The sequence below is a fragment of the Styela clava genome, chromosome 14 (assembly GCF_964204865.1).
Source record: "Styela clava chromosome 14, kaStyClav1.hap1.2, whole genome shotgun sequence".
NCBI classification, from domain to species: domain Eukaryota; kingdom Metazoa; phylum Chordata; class Ascidiacea; order Stolidobranchia; family Styelidae; genus Styela; species Styela clava.
This window is the reverse complement of record NC_135263.1, coordinates 6,178,494-6,200,844: the sequence shown is the minus strand read 5'-3', so window position 1 is coordinate 6,200,844 and position 22,351 is coordinate 6,178,494. Positions and strand designations below refer to the sequence as shown.

General features: G+C 33.7%; 1 protein-coding gene across 1 annotated transcript in view; it reads left to right on the top strand.

The window, feature by feature from the left end:
- The window catches only part of LOC120340515 (uncharacterized), a 30,519-nt gene that overhangs the window by 2,873 nt on the left and 5,295 nt on the right, over positions 1-22,351 (top strand). The window contains exons 2-11 of the mRNA XM_039408790.2: positions 13,602-13,730; positions 14,399-14,567; positions 14,814-14,913; positions 15,525-15,739; positions 16,307-16,446; positions 17,055-17,238; positions 19,546-19,616; positions 20,192-20,297; positions 20,962-21,075; positions 21,460-22,183. Coding sequence (XP_039264724.2) covers positions 13,602-13,730; positions 14,399-14,567; positions 14,814-14,913; positions 15,525-15,739; positions 16,307-16,446; positions 17,055-17,238; positions 19,546-19,616; positions 20,192-20,297; positions 20,962-21,075; positions 21,460-22,183 — 1,952 coding nt within the window. The remainder of the gene's footprint in view (positions 1-13,601; positions 13,731-14,398; positions 14,568-14,813; positions 14,914-15,524; positions 15,740-16,306; positions 16,447-17,054; positions 17,239-19,545; positions 19,617-20,191; positions 20,298-20,961; positions 21,076-21,459; positions 22,184-22,351) is intronic.

Genomic DNA, 22,351 nt, shown 5'->3' with positions numbered 1-22,351 from the left:
TGAAAATATGTGTAATAAGGCACAGCAAAGAATTGCTCATGTGTGGCTCATGCTAGACAGACATCAAAATATTATGTGGTCTGTTATTGTTATTTTGCTTCATAATAATCATTTATAAAATCTATTTGATGTCTAAATTGCCAAGATATTCTGATCGTTATCTTATCTGTAGATAGGGCATAGATAATATGAAAGGTATTTCAATAGATATTATAATAAAAAAGGCTTGTCTGTTAGAAGATATGTGTTTTTATTATAAGATAACTATACTGGCAATAAATGAATTATAATAAAAATTATTTGTGGGTTATCATTTTACTGAATTTTTGATTTATTACTGGTACATAAAACAGTAGCTGTTAGATTGTTGTTAAAATAAAGAAATTATCAACAATGCTAGACTTAAGCCCAAAGAATTTTATTTAGTAGCACTTCAGGGCATTTTCCGCTAATTATATAATGACAACAGTTTGTTTAGCCTATCATGCACACCCAAGCAAAATGCTCTTACACTATAATTTTATGTTTATAATAGGTTAGACACTTCGCTTTTAAAATTTTTCCATACTTATAAAAATGCTATATTATGAAAAAATATTGAAATCTTGTCTCAGAAATACTGGAGCATTTTTTTTCTTGAAGTGTACCCTGTTTCATAAGAGAGTGAAAAAAACAGATTTTTATCAAAATTAAAATCCAACATTTTCAATAGAATAGCAGATTTAAAGATACTGAAGTTAGTATATAATATAATTATATAAGAAGAACTAATATATAATAAATAAGAAAAATCAACAAAACAGAGCAATGCAAATCTTCATAATTTTGAATGACAAACCGGTACTTCAGATAAAAAATTGGTTTGACATTTTGTGTGAAAGAGTATTTGCAAATTAGAATATAATTCAGATTTCACTCAAATGATCACATTTATTTTGTATAGAAAAATTTGGACAAAAATCCCCATTTTTACATTTTTAATCTCAGTATATTTGTGTTTTGTAATGACGTAATAAACATGTAAATACGTGAGACATTGACGTGATTCCCAGTTGTTCTAACATGAATTACCTTCAGACCTCGTTCATTATAATGTAATTAATATTGTCTCAAAACAATGGCTTATTCGTATTAGGAATAATACGAAAAGTTTAATAAATGGAGAAAAACATTTTTAAATATTATAGTAAGTAAAGAATTAATTAAATCATTTCATATCATCACTGACAATTGTGCGGTGGAAGCATGATCAAAGTATCTAAGCAGAACACAAGCAAGCATTTCTCTAATTACTCTGAAATAACAGTCTTTACTTTATTTTTCATTGTGTGAGTTTGTGTTTTCATATAAACCATCAAGATACCAAGAGACAACCTGCCTTCAAACTAATTTCAAGGTCTATTTGCTTTCCAAAAGGGATTATTTTACATTGAGTCAAGACAGGATAGGAGGCACTCCTGCATTGAAACCCACTGAGGCATTAGAAAATATAATAATACCATTTGAGACTTTTCATGATATTTTCTAAAATTTATATAGTAGGTGAAACTGAATTGTTGAATGTAAAAAATATTAAAAGGATGAAACATTTTTATACAATATTACGAGTAAATAAATTTATTTTTCTCCAAATGCAATTGCAAATTAAATTTATGGTCATTTTTTTATATGATGTCCAAAATTATTGAATTTAACGATGCAAAAAATTTAATTTTTTTTTTTACAAATTTGAACATAATATATTTAGTTTGGTTGCATATTGAAACAATTCATGATAAAATTCTTTAAAATCCGTTCATAAATATGGTAAATTATTAAATTATTCAGATATCGCTATATCAAATATTGATTACCGGTATATAAATGCAATCCAAAGACATCCTATTCTTAAATCGCTGTTTTAGTGATCACTGCTGCGACTTGCTCAACATCCTTAGCTTAGAATCTGGTACAATTTTGGCATATCGAAACAGCTAGTAACATTTGTCCCAATTGACTGCCAAATCTGTTTCAACAATTTCCAATTAGTTTCCTTCTTGAAATATTTTTGGGATCAAAAACATTTAAAGCAGGATTTGTTGTCAGGTTAAGTAATTTATTGAAGAATAGAATGTAATTGCATTTTAAATCTTTTTCTTTCACCAGTAAATGAGGTCAAATGGTGGAATTAATGATAGTTCATACTTGTGTGCTGTAACTGTAAAAGGCAATGCAGCTATTTCAAGCTATGTTTTCTGGCGCTACTATAGCATGAGGTTTACGTCCATATGGCTGTCGACTACCCTGGTGTAGACTGAGGTCATGCCCCCTGGGACTTGCTCTAAACAGAGTTAAAACCCTTCAACTATATGAGGTAATTTTCGCACTGTAGTGTGGCAGATTAATAAACGCTATAGTGTTTTTTGTAAGACGAAGAATATTTCTCTTTTGGCATATCGCATGTTATGATGCTTTTGCGAATTTGCTTCAAGCAAGGCACTACAATAGCCACTGATGTGCAGGAACTACAGCTCCCATGTTACTAGAATCATTGAAATATTTGTGTTTTGAAATGTAGCCCACCATTTTGCTACACCTTTTGTGAGGTGGTGGGTGTGGAGCTTGAATTTCAGATCTTGAAGTCACTGAAGAAGTTCGTCTCAATGCCCTACCACCAGGCATCGCTCATTGATTTTTCCCGATGCATCATTTTATTTTTTCCACTTCTGTAGTCTTGCAGTTCGTTCAGAATAATTAATGAACTTGGTTTCTAAGTGGCAAGGAAAGCGCTCTGTTCAAATCGGATTAGGAATGACGTCATTCCGTCGTGCGCTGCCCCGAGTAACAATCAATCTCAATTGAATTCATGAGCCTCAAACACGTTTACGAGATAATATTTGCGCCAATGAATTTATTTTATGCATCAATAATGCAATGCCTATGTGCTCTTTGAGAGTCTTTGTTACGATTTTACCCCGTCTTGCTTGTACGGGATCCAACATACACACTAGTAGTCGGGTCTTATTTGATTTGGTTTACCACTATTACGTCAGTCCAGCGTGCGTAACGATCGAAAAAATGTTCTTGATAAGCTGCAACAATGTATTCATTAATAAGGAATTTCATACTACATTTCGCTTCAGATTATATAACATGTATTGTAAAGTTGCCACTATAAAACATAGTGAATTAGGTGCCGTATATATTTTATACACGCGTTGAACAAGGCGCTACATAGGCAGATGCCGATATGTAGGGGGCTATTATATTTTAGATCCACTGGAAGCGTTTTTGTGACCAAAATACCCTGAAGCTTGTGTCATACAACTGCGGATATATTCAGTTGCCACAAGCATCACCTTATGATGAATGCATTACAAAAAAAAATATTGCAACCAACTACGGTAGTTTCCATTACGTGGGCATAGGGAAATATAACTCCATTCTTTTGTATAAATATAGTTCCTAATCGGTAATTATTTCTTATAAATGGATCCCGAGTCACCGTTATTTAATAAGGCTAGTAGCGTTGACTTATACAAGCAAATTTTAGGGGGAAATATTCTTAACCAATCATCGAACCATCTAGCATACGGCGCTGTTTGGAACTTTCATATTATTATCAACTATTCATTACAATTGATATAATGCTTCGTTAAATGAATTCTCAGGCCTTCACCATGAATTGTCAAGTGTTACATGTAGTACTAAATAGCTATGGCATGATAGTCTTGTTCGTGAGCTGAGAAGCTACTGTAGCGGCCATTTTCAATGAGCACTCCAGACGGATAACCCTGTTACTTTAATATTTTCTTATTCATGGTTATATTTTATTTTCGTGTGGCGTATGGAGGCATACTAAATTGTTGCATTTGGATATTTCTGCCATCAGACAAGTTTTTATTTCCACAATTTACCTTCCCATAGTGGATAAAACTAATAACTTTCCATTTCAAATTCATATATGACGGTTATTAAACGTGTATTTACTCTTTATATATTGGCAAAGCCATGATCGCGACAAAGATATTTTTGATATGGATCTTGCGCCGATGGAAGCTAAATTTTTGACCTGTCGTGTTTAATCATAACGTATTTTGACAGTTATCTTATAAACGTGCTTTATTTTATTCGCCTAGTTTGAACTCAAAAGCATTCCACAACCATCCTTTTAGAAGCAAAATTCTTACATCTGAAACCAAAGTAAAAATATTATTTCAAAACTTCCATAACATCGCATGTTCTGATAAAAACTAAAAAATGGAATTTATTTTTTGGATTCGTAAATTTAATTTTTTAATAACTTCAGTCGGATATTATCGGACGTGATTTATAGATGGCATACTGGCGGTTTATTAAAATATTCAATAAATTATTGAAATATCGGAAGTGGTTTTTACTCGCACAATTCCGCTTTGTATCGAAATACATTGAAAGATAGATAATTTTTGCGAATTTTTGATAACTCACCGTATTTGGATGTCCGCGTGAACTGATAAAAGCCAAGTCATAACTTCTTATTGTGGAATTATATTAATTATCAGTTCACAGAACAGCAGATTGACAATAACAGTAACGCAATAGCTGTCTCGTCTATTTTCAGTGTGTGAGTCGAAGGTTCTTTCCCGCCTTTTTTGATCTGGTAGTCGTTTACCTTTGACTGCGAATTAACCTGTCTAATTGAGATTAATAGCTTCTTGAAACGTTACCTTTAACAGTGTATAGTGTGTTGAGATATTATGTAGAAGATCGCCGTGTTAGCTATTTTAATGTCAACTAACTTGTACAATAATCCGTTTTTCATAATCATTAATATAATCATTAATGTAATTATTTGTTTGTGTCATCTTTTTTTGTTACATGAGTTGACCATGAAATTCATTTTGAGGGGTCGCGCTTTGATGGGGGTATTGGTGCCATGACCTCAAAAAAGTTACAATTAGATGAGCACTGAATTTCTAAATTTAATTTTTGCCTGCAATGCAATGAATGCTACCACACTATATTGCGCATCTTAAATGTTTCCCACTGCAAGATTGCAATTTGAATAATTGTACGTACTTATGAATATAGCAACGATTATGTCTGTAGTCGGCATTTATCGTTTCCGCTCTATGCAATGATCCAATACATTCCCACGATACGAATGACAGGACGGAAAATCACGTGTCCTCGCTTGTGCCGTTTTGCAAACTCGTTCATGTTTTTGTAATTGAAATATTCTGCTTGTTATTTCGTTGATCTTTCTGAGTGAATCTATTTCAAGCACATGCCATTTTTAACCAAATTTACCAAGGTATGGCAATATGTCATTCCTAGGGTCGGAGTCAAAACTTTAAACTTCCGGGAGTCCGGAATCGGATTTGGAATGAAATTTCAGAATTATTTTCCGATGTGCTTGGAGTCGAAATTTTGATGAAATTTAAAAGAATTATTAACGAATGTCAGTTTTCACATTTAAACTTTTGTAACTCAAGAGATTTCTTTCATTCTTCTCTGTAGTCGGAGTCGAAAATATCTGTATCTGGAGTTTCGATGGGCTTGGAATTGAATAGAACTTTTCCCGGACTCCCTAATCATGCTCCAATCACAGGTAGAATAGGGATGGATTTAGGGCCTTCAATCACCCTACGAATTTTACATTTAAACAAAAGATTATTCTTTTTCTCACAAGCGGAAAATTATTTTTAAATTTAAGTTCCCATTAAACTGACTTTACATACATACATCCGACATTATCTAGTCCAAATGTCATTCCATGGACTCTCTTTTCCCTTTTGCTTCTAGCAAATAAACAGCGTGACTGGCATTATTATAAGATGACCTTATGGTCACACCTTTCCAACTGTCACACCCAGCTACGGACGAAATATGCTCTTTATATCATTTTTCATTGCTAAATTACGTCGTTATTAGTCGATCTGGTGGCATCGGCTATTGGAAGACGGAAGACACCCATCAGTCATTTTCCGTGAGCCGATACTTGTTGGACTAGCTGTAAAATGCCACTGAATTGTACAAATTATTACTACGGGTGCATCATTTGGAGAAAGGCAAAAGTGCTTATTATTGTTTAATTTAAAAAGCCTATCTCGCGTATGGGTCTGTCGTAACCGATCATACTAACGTCATAATTATGTCAACAGTTCAAATATTGATATCATTATGGTTAAATAATGGCGCGATAATTTTCAAAACTGCCTATTTGAAAGTGCCACATGAATTCAGCTTCAGCAACGGGCACTTATTTTGGTAGTGATTTTGTAAGATGCAAATATACAATTTTAGATTCTGTGCAAGTACTACCGGTTATTATAATGGCGGAATGCCATGACTTTTTGTAGTAAATCGTACTTTAGGCTTGAGAAATATGAGATTTTTATGTGTATATAACATTTTTTCCGCTATGTAATCTGTATAGTTTGTGTAGCTGCTGGCGCTTCAATTACTCATAAATTTAGTATAATTTATCGTTTTTTTTTAAATTGGAATTTGCCCTATTGGTATAAACGTGTCTCGTTTGATTAGTAGCAACTTAAATTATTTTACGTAACTTACGGACTTCATCGATGAAAACAACTATTGCATGGACATCCCCGGTAGTGGATGTATATTCTCATATAAATGTTACGCCGGAGGGACCAAATTGACTTCAAAATTTACGATTAAAATATCCTGTAGTTTTCGGCGGGTTTTACAGCAGTGACTACTGGAACGGTATCCCAGTCAGATGGTGGAAATTAATTTCTTCTGTCGAGTTGGTTATTAATAGATTGTTTATGTGTCGTAACCTTACGTTCGTTTATTGTTGACGCTTTCTCCTTATGACGTTGCTTCATAGTAAGCTCGTCGTTGTATGCCTCATTTATTACCAAGGACAAAAATGAATTCTTCAAGATTTCGATTCCTCGTTTTTTGATTAATCGTGTGCTACGTTGGTAGACATGGCTGTGTCTGGGGCTCTGACAGGTTAACGCAGCTTTGCATTGAACATTGGCGAAAATTAACATATTGACTTTTGGGCGCTCCAGAAATGTATGTATCAATATGGAGGTAACTAATTTTGTTCGCCTACTTTACATCAAGTTGTGTAAAGGGACTGAAACCTATGGGGGTACATTCACTTGGCTAACACAGGCAGTCCCCGAACTCGTAATAGAACTAAAATAAATCGGAATAAAATTATGGCATGACCCTAACCTGGTACATACACTACCGATTTTTGTGTGAAACCGGCCTTGAAAATAGTTTACACTAAAACTCAACGATTTTCCTTTGGCAAATCAAGTTTAGTTGGTCGTCCTGAAATTTTTGCAGATTCACAATTCTGAGAAGTGAACTTCGCGTCAATTTTAGTATCTTCTGTTTCATTGTTGAACGGCGTGTGTTTACGAGTTATACTCCAGGACGGAATTAGCATTTTAGCGACCGAAAAAAGTACCCTTCGAATTATTTTATATTTCATTTATTCTATTATATTATATATTTATTTATTTTTATGTTTAGACCTTATCAGTCTGGTGGCATTTGTATCTTATGCGCTTCCGCTCTTGACAGTATCATCATTTTTTGATCTATTTTTTGTTTCTCAAATAGGCCCAAAACCGGAAAACCTCGCAATCAATTATTTATTGCCTTAGTATAAGTGATCTTCATTACATACTTATGACTTGGAATTAGGATTTAAACAATAATTTCGATGGCTAATTTCAAAGTCAAGTACGAATTCACCCGAATCCGAAATAGACTACCAGTACCTGGGCCTACTTATTTAATGGATTTCTGTAAAATTTAATCGATTTATTGTATTCTTGTGCGTTTACTGGAAGTACCCGATTATTTTGTATTGTAATCTTTAATTATTTAACTATTTCCCAGGAATAAATCTGAATTTTACTGATTCGAATTCGAACTCTTGATGACTTTTTCAACTTATTCTCGCGGAACGTTTGGCAAAATATTCTAAACGATCGAGTTCTATATTGATTGGGCATTACCATACTCGTTGAGAACTCTTTGGAAAGTTAATGTTGCGTTTTATTTGAATTGTTCAATTGTCCGTGTCTCGCTACTATTTCGTAGACATAACGATGTTATCATGCGTATTCGTATCACTTTTCCAACGAAGTGTGAGATTACAGCACTAAGTATTTCAAAAATCCGCTGGTCGCGTGTTTTCCCCCGATTTTTTAAATATGAACCAATCATAACACGCGGTACATCATGCTTAACATCCGTGGCCCATTATTGATAAAATATTACGCAGTACTGTTTTCTCATACTCGGCCTGGAATTCAAGGCATCCGCTTTCATATATGCTTAAATGTTGACCCTGTTTATGAAAAAATGCTTCATCGGTAGCGTTTTGAGTATAGATAGCAAAGGGTGGGCGCGTCATCTGCTAACAAGGGGTACTGTTTGCTGAAAACCCAATGTTCGACTGCTTGATCGTAAATACCACGTGGTGCAGAATATTCTTTGTTTACCAATGGTCGCGCCAAATTTTATCCAAATAACGCCAGAGAATGAATAGATTGTATAATGTGTTTTTGAATCGTGTATTGTACATGTACGGCTTTCAGCGCTAGGCCACAACCACGGGAAAGGTATGTTACACTATTTCGAATTTGCTCGATCCAAGGAATCTTAATTGGTGATCAGTCAAAGGCGAGATACCAGTCTGTCAGTCAGCAGTTTGGGTGATCTTATATCGAAAGAGCTGTTGGAAATACATTTGTGCTATGCCAAATTAAATGAGGTTATGCACCGTGCAGACGCAGCGACTAGACTAAGTGTCATTCCCATGAACAATAGAGTGTGGCCTGTATGAGTAAGAATTAGTAAGATATGACATCGCAAATCTTTGTATATGTATTGTTAAGATGAATTGCTCATTGTGGTTGTAATGTCCAGTCGCGTGATTTCTGTATACAAAGTCAGGTCATAAGGAAATTATATTGATGCCATTCCGCGTTATACTAAGGATAAGGGTGTTGCTTTGTAGGATTGCTATTGCTTATTACGTTTTTATTGTTTCAGTATTACTTGTGCAGGGACATGTGGAATTAGAATGCGTCGTCAACGCACAGTCGTTTAAAGAGTTAACAAAATCGGTTGCATATTGTAATACTTTTTTCAAATGGTTTAAACTTAATTTCTACCAATGTTAAATGCTTAGATTGTAAAGGACAGCCTTGGACAGGGTTTAGATGATTTAAGATTGGCTGGTGCCGCTGTATCACATAACAGCTGTTATTTGTGAATAAATGTGAACCGCGTTCAAATTTTGCTAAAATAATTTAGCGCAGAGTTTGCACTAAAAGATTACGATTTGTACTTTTATTTCCTTTCTTTCGGTGTATGTAAAATGATTTTTATATTAATATTTCGTGGTAATATTAATCGTTGATTTGTGTTCTTCTGTGAAGTCCCTTGCTGTATTAAGTTACTTTTGTTCAGCAGAGCTAGCTTTATTGGAAGACGACGACATTTTACGGTTTAGTTTGCTTGCGTCGTAGTCATGGTGAACTTTCACGTTTTGTCGTTTTACGTTTATTGAAGAGAGCGTGCGTATCTGAAGTCACAGAACGGAATGTTGACCTTTGCTCGACGTAAAAGAAAGCACGCGCAATGCCTCACCAGATATTCTTAACTCTAAGAGCTGTACACTTGGGACATAGCCATGTCGGTCTGTTTCCAACAAGCCTGGGGGAGTATTGAAACGGGCGTCGCATGAAAAATTGATGTTAGTTTGTAACCATGGTTGGCGTTGTGACACGAAGTCTCATGAAGCTCAAGCTTCGAAATTACCTGACGGTCACGTGTTCCGAGTTGAGTTCGAGTTGCCAGAAATAGAATAACCTCTCATAAAACACTATTTTTGCATCGGAATGATGCACGGCTTCGTGTCAGCCTGTTGTGATTGACAAGACTGTTTCCCATACACGGACGCGTGTTGCTATTTTTAGTATGCCTTCATGGACTTTGTTATGTTTCCAGCATTTGAGTAGTGAAACCTACTTACAGCTAAGATATTTCAGTTTCATATTCATAATGGTATTATTAATATTGGATTAGAAACCAAATGTAATAGAAAAACATTGTGAAAGTCATTTATCCATAATTTTAAAAATACTGACATTTTCGGTTTTTGAAAAAATTATGAAAACACTAACAGCAATATTTTTAAATTGAATGTGTTAGTGATTGTGTTTTTTTTTTTTTTTTTTCAATTCCCAATTCACGGGATTGTTTATAATATTATTCTTACATGATGAACCAAATATAACATATTAACAACTTTAAGTTGAATCTTGTGTCAGTAAGTATTTACTAATGCTCAATTCTATGCTTTAATTCTTTACAGTATCAGACTTTGTAGTTCATGGCTGTTCGGTGGTTGTCCATGACATCTCTCAAAAATCAATCCCTTATTTTTGAGTGCAAATTTTCTTAAAAAAGTGACATCAATCATTTCACTTATTTTGAGCAAAACTTCCATATTGTGCAAAATACTCATGTTTTGTGTATGACTGCTAATTTTGGTTCAAATTGATATTTTTAGTCAAAACTCCAGAATTTATGAGTAACACAGATTTACAAGTTTTAAATTATACTAGGTGTGAATAACAATCACAACTCATTTTTTAAGGATTAATCACTATGCTTTCTAAGCTTGTCCAAATTGGGTATTAGAACATTTTCGCAGAAACTACCAAAAAAATTAACCATAATACTTCTGAAATGTGGTAATATAAGAAAATTTGATTGTCAAGGATCATATTAAATCAAGCCTTTTTTTTTTTAATTCAAATACTAAAAACATTACAACACGTACATTTCAAAACACTGTTCCTACAAGTTACATCATTATTATGATGATGTCATTTGTTGTACCGCTGTTATAACCAGTTTGACTAACTGTTTACATAATCCACCCACATATTACAACACCCACTAACAACTTAACCTAAAAAACTTAATGTTAATCAGTTGTAAAAATAAAAATACAATCACTCTTAATGTTTTCAATTGTGATGTTATGATGATTGATATTATTGTCCTATGGTGATGTCATAATGATGGATTATTAAAATTTGTCATCATCTTGGTATTCTTGATACATGATTTAATTTGTAATTACCAGTTGGATTGATTTCTAATAATATCATGTAACAATGCAACAATTATATCATCAGATTTTAATTTTTTATTGCTATTTTTGGTCATGATCATGTTTTGATGATGAATACAATATTCTCTCATTTTTTTTTGCGAAAAAAAATTCTAATTTTGCTAATGTGGAGTATGTGGTTTCCCTTTTTTATAGAAATTGTTATGTGTTTAATATAAATTAGCTTTGGGCACCTCAATTCAGAGTTTCAGAGATATCTGAGTGCCCACGAAATTTATTTAAATCCAAACATTTAAAAAAAAGATTAATAACAAAATTGCTGTTCATAAATAAAATTATTTTTCAAACATAAGGTCAAATTTAGTTTGTCATCAACTAATACAACTTCCATGGGAAAAAAATTAGATAATATTTTCGTAATTCCTTATCACAAGCTAAATGTCATGCCCAGCACCTCACACAAGATGTGATTGATTGGGTAAGCAATGCCGGAATGAGAAGTAGCAGCTCTTTTAATGTTGTTAGATACCACTGCATGCTTGTACGGGCCTTGTTCAGAGCAAACATTGTAAACAAGCGTCTTATAAACAAGGCAAACCATTCAACATCACAATTTAACATAAATAATAAACCTATTGCAGGAATGGCAAAATATCATCAATAATAAAAAATTCATTTAATTTATCACATTTTCCAAATACCTAATTTTAAATTTAATTAAAACTTCAATCATCAGGCAATCCCTGAGCAGGTATGATACTAGTATATGGTTGTGTGACTGTTAGTTTCTATATGTAATGAATCTATAACTGTCATGCTATCAAATGTTAACATCATTTATCAAAAACGTATCTCATGTTGGATATAAATTCAGATAGGTCACTGTCATGAGTTTGACTATGTGGGCTCTTGATCTTCTTCTATTTTATGATATGTACACACCATGTGATTCATAGTGTTTACATTTACATAAAACCAAATGACGTCAGTTGAAAACATTATTTCAAATTAACCAACACAATCACAATATTTATTCAATCTTTATTATCTTGAGCTGGATTCTGCCTTCATTTGACCCTTTCATTTGAAATCCATGTTTTGTTGTTGTCACAATGCATGTATGCACTGTAACCCATTAAGCGATATTTATAGCGTTGTAATTTATTAGTTTCACATCGTCTGTTTACAAAAATTTTTTCATTATGGAATTTTACGTTATGTAACGAACAATTTGAAAATAAGGACTGATGTCACAATAGCCCAAGCTTTTGCAAAAGCTTGGGCTATTGTGACATCAATCCTCAATGAAATGATCTATTCTTGCCCGTACTTTAATATACTTTGCTAAATATAATTACTATGCCTGTTTTAGATCCAAACCAAGGTATTCTTCTAAAAATATTCACATTTTGCTCATTGGCGTCATAAAATGGATTGTATATAATGGATTTTATGCCGTCATAATTATTTTGTTTACCCCTTCAATGATTTCTAGTTTCGCTGTTGTTTCCTTATTAATGGCTTTGTAAAAGAATATTATATATGTGAGCAATATTATTTTCGGCTTGACTGATTCGTTTCGGTTTTCACATGATATATAAAGGATGCATGATCATTGCTTTAAACCAATTGCTCTCTGTAGGCCGTTAGAGTTGAGAGGTCGAAATATGGAATTGTATATATGATTCATGCTAATGCAAAGGGTTGTATTAAGATTTTGGTTAGCGTGGCAATAGGACTGGTATATTGAAAACTTGCTAGTTTCTTATTATGCATATAGGAATGTAAAATTTTATTAGGTTTGTACTGTAATATTATACTCAATCTGCATATTTGCATAAAATACAGAGGGAATTGCCAAAAACAGAACCCTAAATTTCTTAATTAGTTCTAGAAAATTTATTCACAAACTGAACTTGTATTTGTATGTGATTCAAATTACCTGAGTTCTCTTTTTTGGGGTCACCCGATAGTATACTCTGTTATAGACTTAATTTGAAGATGTCGAAGGCACATATTTCGATTTAGTGAATGTTGAGAGTAGAGGCCCAATGCACATAGATTTGAAATAAAATATCAGCGACTGCCAGTCTGCCACCAAACTTGGTTATATACTTTATCAGCCGGAAATACGACCACAATGAGCAATGCTAATAGAAATACATTTGTGTTAGTGTGCAGCACGATTATTGAATTGCATAGTATGGTCATGTTTATTCCTGCTGCGGCATCCTTGCATTATATGCATATGGGATCCACTAGCACAAGGAATTGAGGAGGGATTGCTAGTTTGTCTCGCCTAACCTCTACTGATAGCTACAATAAGAGTTTTAGTTGCTGGATAAGATTATGTACTTTGTTATTATACAAAAGTGAAGTTGTGTCTGAATTTTATTTAGTACGTTATTATTTTTTAAAAAAGCTTTTATTTATTTGACTATTTTTTATTGTAACATCAAGCTAAATGTCTATATTTTTGTTTTTACAGTCATGGAAAAAACGATGGTTTGTGTTAAAATCAGGGAGATTATCAGGGGATCCTAATGTATTGGAATATTCCAAGTATCAGACTTCAAAAAAACCAATAAAGAGCATAAATTTGAATGATTGCAAGCAAGTAAGTAGCTAATTATCATAAGTAATTTATTCAATAAACCTGATTTACCTTTGCTTGGATTGAAAATTAGATTTGAATTTCAAAAATTTCAAATTGAATTTATTACCCATTGCATAGCACAACATTTTTGTTTGGAAGTTTTATGACAGATCATATTTTGGGTATTTTCCTGATGAATTATTTAAATTCCTTCTACAGCTTACTCTTAAGTTTTTTTCTAAACTCCCTTCGGATGATATTATATACACCATTATATTTACTCTATGTTTCGTCTAAACCAGGGTTTTTCAAACTAGACTCTCGGCTCTCCTAGTTTGCTTTAGAGTGATTCTTTGGGACCACAAGCGAAAGCCTCCATTAAATACCATCAGCCATACCTACGTTAATTTTAAAGTGAATTGATTGCGATTCGTTCAATTCATTCACTGTAATGCATTCATTTTTTACTTCTTTTTGTTGAATTTTTCATTATGAAACATGACACACAAATAACTATTTGAAATATAAAGTATTTTTATAGAAGAGTAGGGGAATACATGTATTGAGTTCTTTTAAACGGTGTCACGCACCATGGAAATTTCAGAATTGCTGGGAAAGATATTCTTTTCAAATAAAAATCTAGATTACCCCGATTTTGACTCAATCCATTATATTCCCTTTTTCCACAGATTGATATTAATGTGACGATACCTGTTCGACACGATAAGAAGGATACAACAGAACATTTCGTATTTGCAATTGTAACGAACCTTCGAACGTTTTATTTGGTTGCTGACAGCCTCAGAGAAATGTCATCGTGGGTGCATTGTCTCTGTGATCTGTGCGGATTTAGTCATGGTAGGTCATGAAAACACATATTTACGGAGGTGGTATAATGACATTGTATCAACATTACCTTTTAATGAGATTAGGTTATGGTATGTAGTCATTCTGTTATGATGTTTTGTTTGGTGTTTTTTTATAGGATATTTTACACATCTTTCACAAATTTTCCGATCGTTACGGTAAATTTTTTATTGAACTTCGAAGAGATACTTATGATTTTTTTGAATTACTATTTACTGTATTATAATTTTATGTCAGATTCTAATGACAAATCAGACTTGGGTCGGCAGAAGCAAACATTCAAAGCTGGAGAACCAAACATAAATGTGAATGGAAATTCTCCTGCAGCTTCTCTCTTGTAAGTTCATCAGTTATGCTGCAGGCTGACACAAATGTATTTCTGTATCGTTTCGTCTGACTGAGATCAGAATTTTTCAGACAAACATATTTCCACTATTGGAATATATACCATAATATGTGAATATATACCTCGGTGAGACAATATATTAAAAAAATGCATTTGTGTTAGTGTGCAGCAAATAGTACTTTTTAAGGAAGCTTACTCAAAGCAATTCAACATGCACTCGGAATAAAGGATCTTCGAGTGAATTTATGATTGGCCACTGAAGTACCAAGAGCTACTGAGAGTCTGAGACTATTAAAAATATAGCATAGAATTGCATCTTATAAAATACCAATTGTGTGCTTTTTGAATCAGTGTTCTTGTGAAAAAGCGTCATGAAATATTTTTGGGCTTGTAACGATATTTAAGAGTAAGCGTGTGAGAGCTCACAGCAAACTGAGTGTGGTGGTTGAAAACCTATATGGAAGGAATAAGTTTCGAGAGTTCAGAAGAACACAGTCCTTTATAATATCTGTAAAATAAGTACACCGAAACAACATTACCCCAATGCACTGCAGATACTGATCTTATCTTACATGGCTGCTATTTTATTTTTTCACATACAGGCCAACTACATCTGACGTTCCACCTGCAGTGTTGCCCAGACCTGAGAATACCATTACTGCCTTGTCAAAGCCAATCGAGCCAAATCATCCTTCACCAGTCATGCAAAATGGAACTGTGAATACATCATTTCTTACTACATCTGAAAATGGTTATGATTTTTCTGTGCAAGATGCTTCATTTGATAATGGCGTTGGTTTTGGGCCACATATAATGAGTGAGTCTATTATTCTGGTTCCTGTTCGTTCAAAATTTATAGCTCTCAAATTTTGCTTGTATTGACTCTTGTTTGGAGTGAACAGCAAGGAAAATGTATAAATAATTTAATCACAGTGCAGTCGTAGAAGCTTGGTCATCTTTAACAACATTTTTTAAAATATATACAGCAGTAATACTTTTATCTTAATTAAATCTTGCCAGCAAACCTCTTGTCAGAAGTTTTTTTTTTTTAATGGGTTGGGCCCTCTCCCTTTTTGGGGGCCACAAGCAAAGGCCTTAGTTACCATTTGCAACAACCACATTATTAATGTTAAGTAAAGTAAATTAACCGCAATTTGGTAACAATTTTTGACCATGGGCGCATTTTCATTAAGTGTTGCGAATAAAGTAACTAATGCAAACCTGTTAAAAACAATACTATTTTTTTTACATTGAAGAGCAAGGGTGTCACACAGTGTTGAGAATATTTAGATCATAGATGAGGCCACAGATCGTGAAAGTTGGAGAACTACTGGTTAAAACTAACAAATTTTCTAACAGAAGCTAATTTCCTCTCTTATCACAGGCAATCATAGTGAAATGTCGATGGATATACCAATGTTCGCTCCACCTGAAGATGATGATTCTGACAGATATTTTCATCTGGCTGACTGTGAGACTCTAGATAAAAACGAACAAAATCCATCATTATTGATGACTGAAAAGGTATGAGGTAGTGTCTGTTTTAAGAAGATTTGTGGATGCATATCATGTATTTTGGGATGAATTTAGGATTAATAGTGAAAAATCAAAATGAAAATTTTTACTGCGGACTTATAAAGCATAAGTCAACTTAGCACTCACAACAGGCAATTAAAGAAGATTTTCATATACCAAAGTTGTTATCAAAATGTTATGTATGATACAAAAAAATACTTTTTTTACATTTCAAAAGTCGGGAGGGGGGTTTCGAATCGCTGTCGAAAATCTGATTTATCCGAGTCTGAGTCTGAATTTCAGATTTCGATGGTGATGAAATAAGTCGGTATATTTTAAAAACTCAAAAAGCAATAAGTTGACGAAGCGCTCTTAATTAACAGGCTGTTTAGGAAAGCTTACTCACTATCATTATTAAATTTTCTTCAAATTTGGGCTAAATTTGCAGACAAAATTTATTCGGGATTCAAAATTATTCCTGACCCCGAGTCAAAACCACAATTTTTTTCAACCCAGAGTTGATGTTAAATTTTCCCCTACTCCACAACCATGGGATGAAGTACTGATAATTTGTTATGATTTACTGGAATCAACCTCTTATGACATTTTATTCACAGAATGATGAACGTAGATGTTCAACTGACAGCGTATTTGCTCATGACGATGGATCTGATGAATCGAAAGAGGACAGTCCAACACTACCTATGGAAGCAATTCCACAGACGTCAAGATTCTTACAAGCTAATAAAGCAAGGTTGAGCAGTATGCCTGATTGCCCGCCACCACCTCCTCCAATAAATGGTAAGTGTGTTACACAAAAATTTTATTTATATTTTTGTTTTATTGCTTTACGAATTTTGTGCCTTTCAAAAACAAGTTGCAGTTCATTAGTTGTTTTCACACTTTTCGTGCTTTTTTATTCATTTAGTCAAGTTTCCAGACTTTAATCTCATGACTTACATAACTTTATGTAATGTGAGTCATGGAAAAAAACTTTATTAGCATCAATTTTCAACATGGAAAGGTTCTATAATATATGTAAATTTAATCATTTCTTTGGGATTTCATTTTTTGCACATGCATGATTATAACATTACTGAATGTTTGATATAACCACAAGTGCTTTTTCATCAACATTAGCTTCGACAGTTATTTTTCAATACAACGCTTATTATTTCTATTTGCTCCGAGAAGCACTGATATTCAACGAGATGTGATAAGCCATTTTTTTTCGGAAGGATTGAAATAGGGCTGGGCATTTCAAATCGAATAGTAAATTATATGAATCATTTCAAATGAAAATTTCAAATCACCGCCATCTTGTTTTTATTTTCCTTTGCCCAAGATCAAGGTGAATCTGTTGTTTGAAGCCGTATTTTTGAAATGCAAACGGGCATGTAGCCTAACTTTTTTCTTCTGAGTGATTTATTGATGAAACATGTTCCCCATTGATTGTGAACACTCAGCGAACTGTCTGTTGGACTCCTTACAATCAAAAAAATACTGTATATACAATCACCAATCTCCCAAGATTCGATCTGAACAAAAATATTCAATTCGATTCTGAAATCACCAGATTTTCAAAAATACTCTAGACTGCCCTAGATTGAAATCAATTCAGTCTGTATACAATCTAATAACTACACATTGCGCAATGTTTTATTTCATTTTGTCTCTAAGCATATTTGTTTCATTTTCGAATTGCGAATAAAGATCCAATTACAGAGAAGCGCATGTAATTAGAGTACTTGACATGAAATATTGTTGTGAGAGTAAATACCAAAACGAAACATGTTTGTACGTTTAATAACTTGTTTTATGTTTTATAACTTGCTGATATTGAAATTGGTGCTATATATAACTTACCTATATCGATGCAAACATAGAACATAGCTAATCAATGGGGTAAATCTTTTTTGAAATACTACCATACAGCACAGAAGTATGTTATGAAGCATAATCTATTAGTATTTGTTATCTTTTCTAATTTCAAATTTCAGTATGCAAAATTGCATCATTTTAAATTTCAAAGATTTAACCATAAATCTATTGTCGTTACAATACTGTTGAAGCTCCTGTACAGTGTAGTTACTCAATCCTCAAATCCCATTATCAAACATGAACCATATCATAATAAGTCACTTTATCATATTCCCATACTTGGCTGCCTCTAAACAAACGATATCTGCTTAGATGTGTTTTTATAATTTAGTGTTGCCTACTCATTGTGTCTGTAATAGCATTTTGCATGGTCTAATGGTTTTATAACCATCTTTTAATACAGCAGCCTGATTTTGACAGCTGGAATTCTGTAATATATAGCTTTTGTCTACATGGCTGCATTATACTCAGCTGTTAATACATACCTGCAATACATACTGTGCAATTTGAATGATGGCTCCTATAGATATTGCATATGCTTTTATGATGAATTAAATGTGCAGTATCACTGAATATACGATATTAATATCATTTTAAATACACTTTTATTTTTTTTTTCAATGATAATTTTTACAAATTTTTTTTTATTAGTAATAATCTCTCTAGATAGTTGCATTTTTATGGATTTAAAATTGTATCTTGGTAATGTCTCACAACTAATTTTTTGATCTGTTTAAATCTTTTCCTCTTAGGTTAATTTGTTTTAGGATAAGGTTTATGTTTTTGCCCCACCCATCTCTGTAAAGGTGGGGCAAGCATCTAACCTATGATGGTTATGGGGTGAGATAACAGGATAATACCAAAATTACCATAAGAATTCTATTAACAGCTGCATTAGCAATAATTTAGCCATCATCGGGGGTTAGAATACTTGAGAATACTTGAAGACAATATTTAAATTTAATCTTCTAGCAGGGGTTTAGCCAAGAATTTTCAAACATTTTAAATGCCAAGTTAGACTGTAACAGCTAGCAGTCAATGCTTTCTTTTTTTAACCTTTTTAAGAGGGGTTCTGACTCCCCCTCCCCCTTGCTATGCCTCTGCTAATTAGCATGATAACCTTATACCATACTTAACTACACCATGTTAGTGTAAATTGGATAAACTGACCCGGTTTGGCTCAATTGAATTTGTAAAATCCACTCATAATTGCTTTTTTTACCTCAGTGCTTCCTCACTCACAATATGCAGATGACGACGAGGATGATGTTGTTGACGCTGTACGTCGACCCTCCAGAGTAAGATTTGCTTGCTTTATAAATTATAGGCCAGTAAGAGACACGAGGGATGTTGTTTCGTTAGCCAAAAATAGGCAACTTACGCAATATTATTCGGTATAGACTGGTGGGTGCAATAGAACCAGAAGGTCTTTTAAAGTCAACTCCCCCCTTCGAGTGGGTTCAAAACTTTTTTCAAAAATTTCCATTTCCTAAATGTACCAAAAAAAATGAAAAAGATTACAATGTAATAAACCAAGCATGTTGACTCGGAGTTATTTATGTTTATGTAAAAAAATATAAAGTGAATTGAAACAGAACTCTGGGTAATGATAGTTATTGGCATCAGACTTGCAATCTTTGCAGCCCTACAAATGCGAGCATAGTTTGTTCAAAGAATGAAAGTACGTTAAAAACTATCAAGCTAAGGGCGTTTACCAGATTTAGGAAACCCATGACAATCTTGAATGACAACACTATCACTTGTAAATACAAGAAACTTAACTTTGAGATTCTTCATTTAAATTAGTTTTTAATCATGTTCAATCAGTATAACAACTTATTTTTATAAGCATTGACCTTTGCTTGTCTTACAGAATATCAAGAGTAGACTTCCTCCTATTGATGACACCGGTTTATACAATGTTCCACCTGGGCTACAGAGAGAACAAAGGGGCGCAGATGGGTCATTACGTTGGCAAGGTAAAAATTTCAAATTGATTGAGATGTTTAGCAATGTTCCTAATGTATTATTCCTGGGCCCAAGATCTCTAACTATTGGCGCCATTATGCTCAAGATATCTTACATAGTGATTAAACGTGGTCATATACGGTAGTTTTGTTTCAATGGTTCAACTAGTGAAAGTAAAAAAAATAAATGCATTACATTCAAAAAGTTACATTCAAAGAATAAATCACAGCCAAATATGATACTCCTGAGATGCTTTTGCTCTTTCATTTTTTAAATTTTTTTCGTGAAGTCTGTGACACAATTTTTACCCAAATTTAGCTTTTTAAATGATAAAGATTGAGTATATTTTACAAAATCTTCCTATGTTTCTACAAATGTACAAGAAATCTCATCTGCAATGTCTATTGAAAAAAAGAAATATTCAATTTTTACTGTAAAATTTCCTTTTTTTTAGTTATAATGCTGTGTAAAATTTGGCATGTATCGTTGTTTTGTTTTTTATTTGCAAAATAAGGTTGACTAGTCTACCAAATTATTTGGATATAGACGCTTGTTAAGGAAACTTGTATAACACAATAGTCACAAGTGAAGTCTTGCAACCTTATGTCAATTATATCCCAAGGTTGTTACTCTGCAGTGAAAAAGTATTCTAAATCTTTGTTTTCATTATTATAGGGAGTAACAGCAGCTCTTCATATGGATCAGCTTATGGAGGAGATGGCAGATACAGTGGAAACAAATTACTGAGTCCCCCAGAATATATTAATACACAGGATCCAAAAAGTTCAGGTAAAAGTGAATTGATCCCAACAGCTTCAATACAACCAAATAACTTTAATACAACCAAACATCTCGTAACCTTAATACAACCAAATACCTCCTAACCTTAATACAACCAAACACCCCCTAACCTTAATACAACCAAATACTCCTATCACATTAATGTAACCAAACAACCTGGCCCTGATTTGAAATTCGGCAAAGTTAAAGTTTTATACTTTCAATAATAATAATTGGAGTCCAAATTTGTAACAGGAACTTAGAACAGCAAATAAATACACATACATTTAAATTTCCGGGAATCGAAGCCCTTACAATTTTGTCCCCACATTTCACAGTCCTGTGTAAAATAGTAATTGCAAAGAGTTAAAACAAATGTTTCATATTTTGCAGGCTCTTTTTCTCCTGGCATTCATTTATCTGGTTCTGCTTCGTCATCTTATTCAAGTCCCGGTCCACTGTCCACCAGTCCACATCTTAGAAACCAATTATACGACGTACCAAGTCCTCTGTCACCTGTCTTTCCACTTGGTCAAAACGCCAACGCCAGATCGAACTACCAGTCCCCGAAATCGTTAGATAGAACACCAGTGGGGTTGACACCGGCATCCTCAGTACAGGACTCTGATGTTTTGGCTTTACAAAAACAATTAAAAGATTTTAAAATGTTGGATGTCGGTGGTGTATCACCGACGCAACAAGAGTCCACTTATGCCACACCGAAGGATTTGGGTTTGTCTTCGAAAACAGATCAAGTGGATACAAATTTGAATACTGAAAGCACATATGCTGTGCCACCCAGGCCACCAAAACCTACTGCTACGAGTAATATGCCGTCACCGGCACAAAGGCAAAAAATTCCAACTGAATTGTTACTGGGACATAAATCTTCTGAGGGACTTTATGAGAGTCCAAGAAGTCACAGTGCGAGTAGTGCAGGCAGTGCGGACCATGCAACATATGACACTGTAAAGCAGCTGACGCCTGTATCGCCACCCCATGCCACTGGTATTCGCACAGTGCCTCCAAACTCATTGCCGCCGTTTACGAGAAATTCAGTTTCAGCTACTAATTCTCCGTTAACGACACCTAATATGACAAGACGAGCTGAAATAACGTGAGTTATTTGTATTGTTATATGAGAACCACTCATGAATTACCAGCAATATATAAATTTACTGAAATTAGGATAAGATTTTGACAATTATAACGATGCATAGAAAATTTGATGCATTAGTCTAGGTCAGGGGTCGGCAAATTACGGCCCCGTGGAGCAATAAAATCC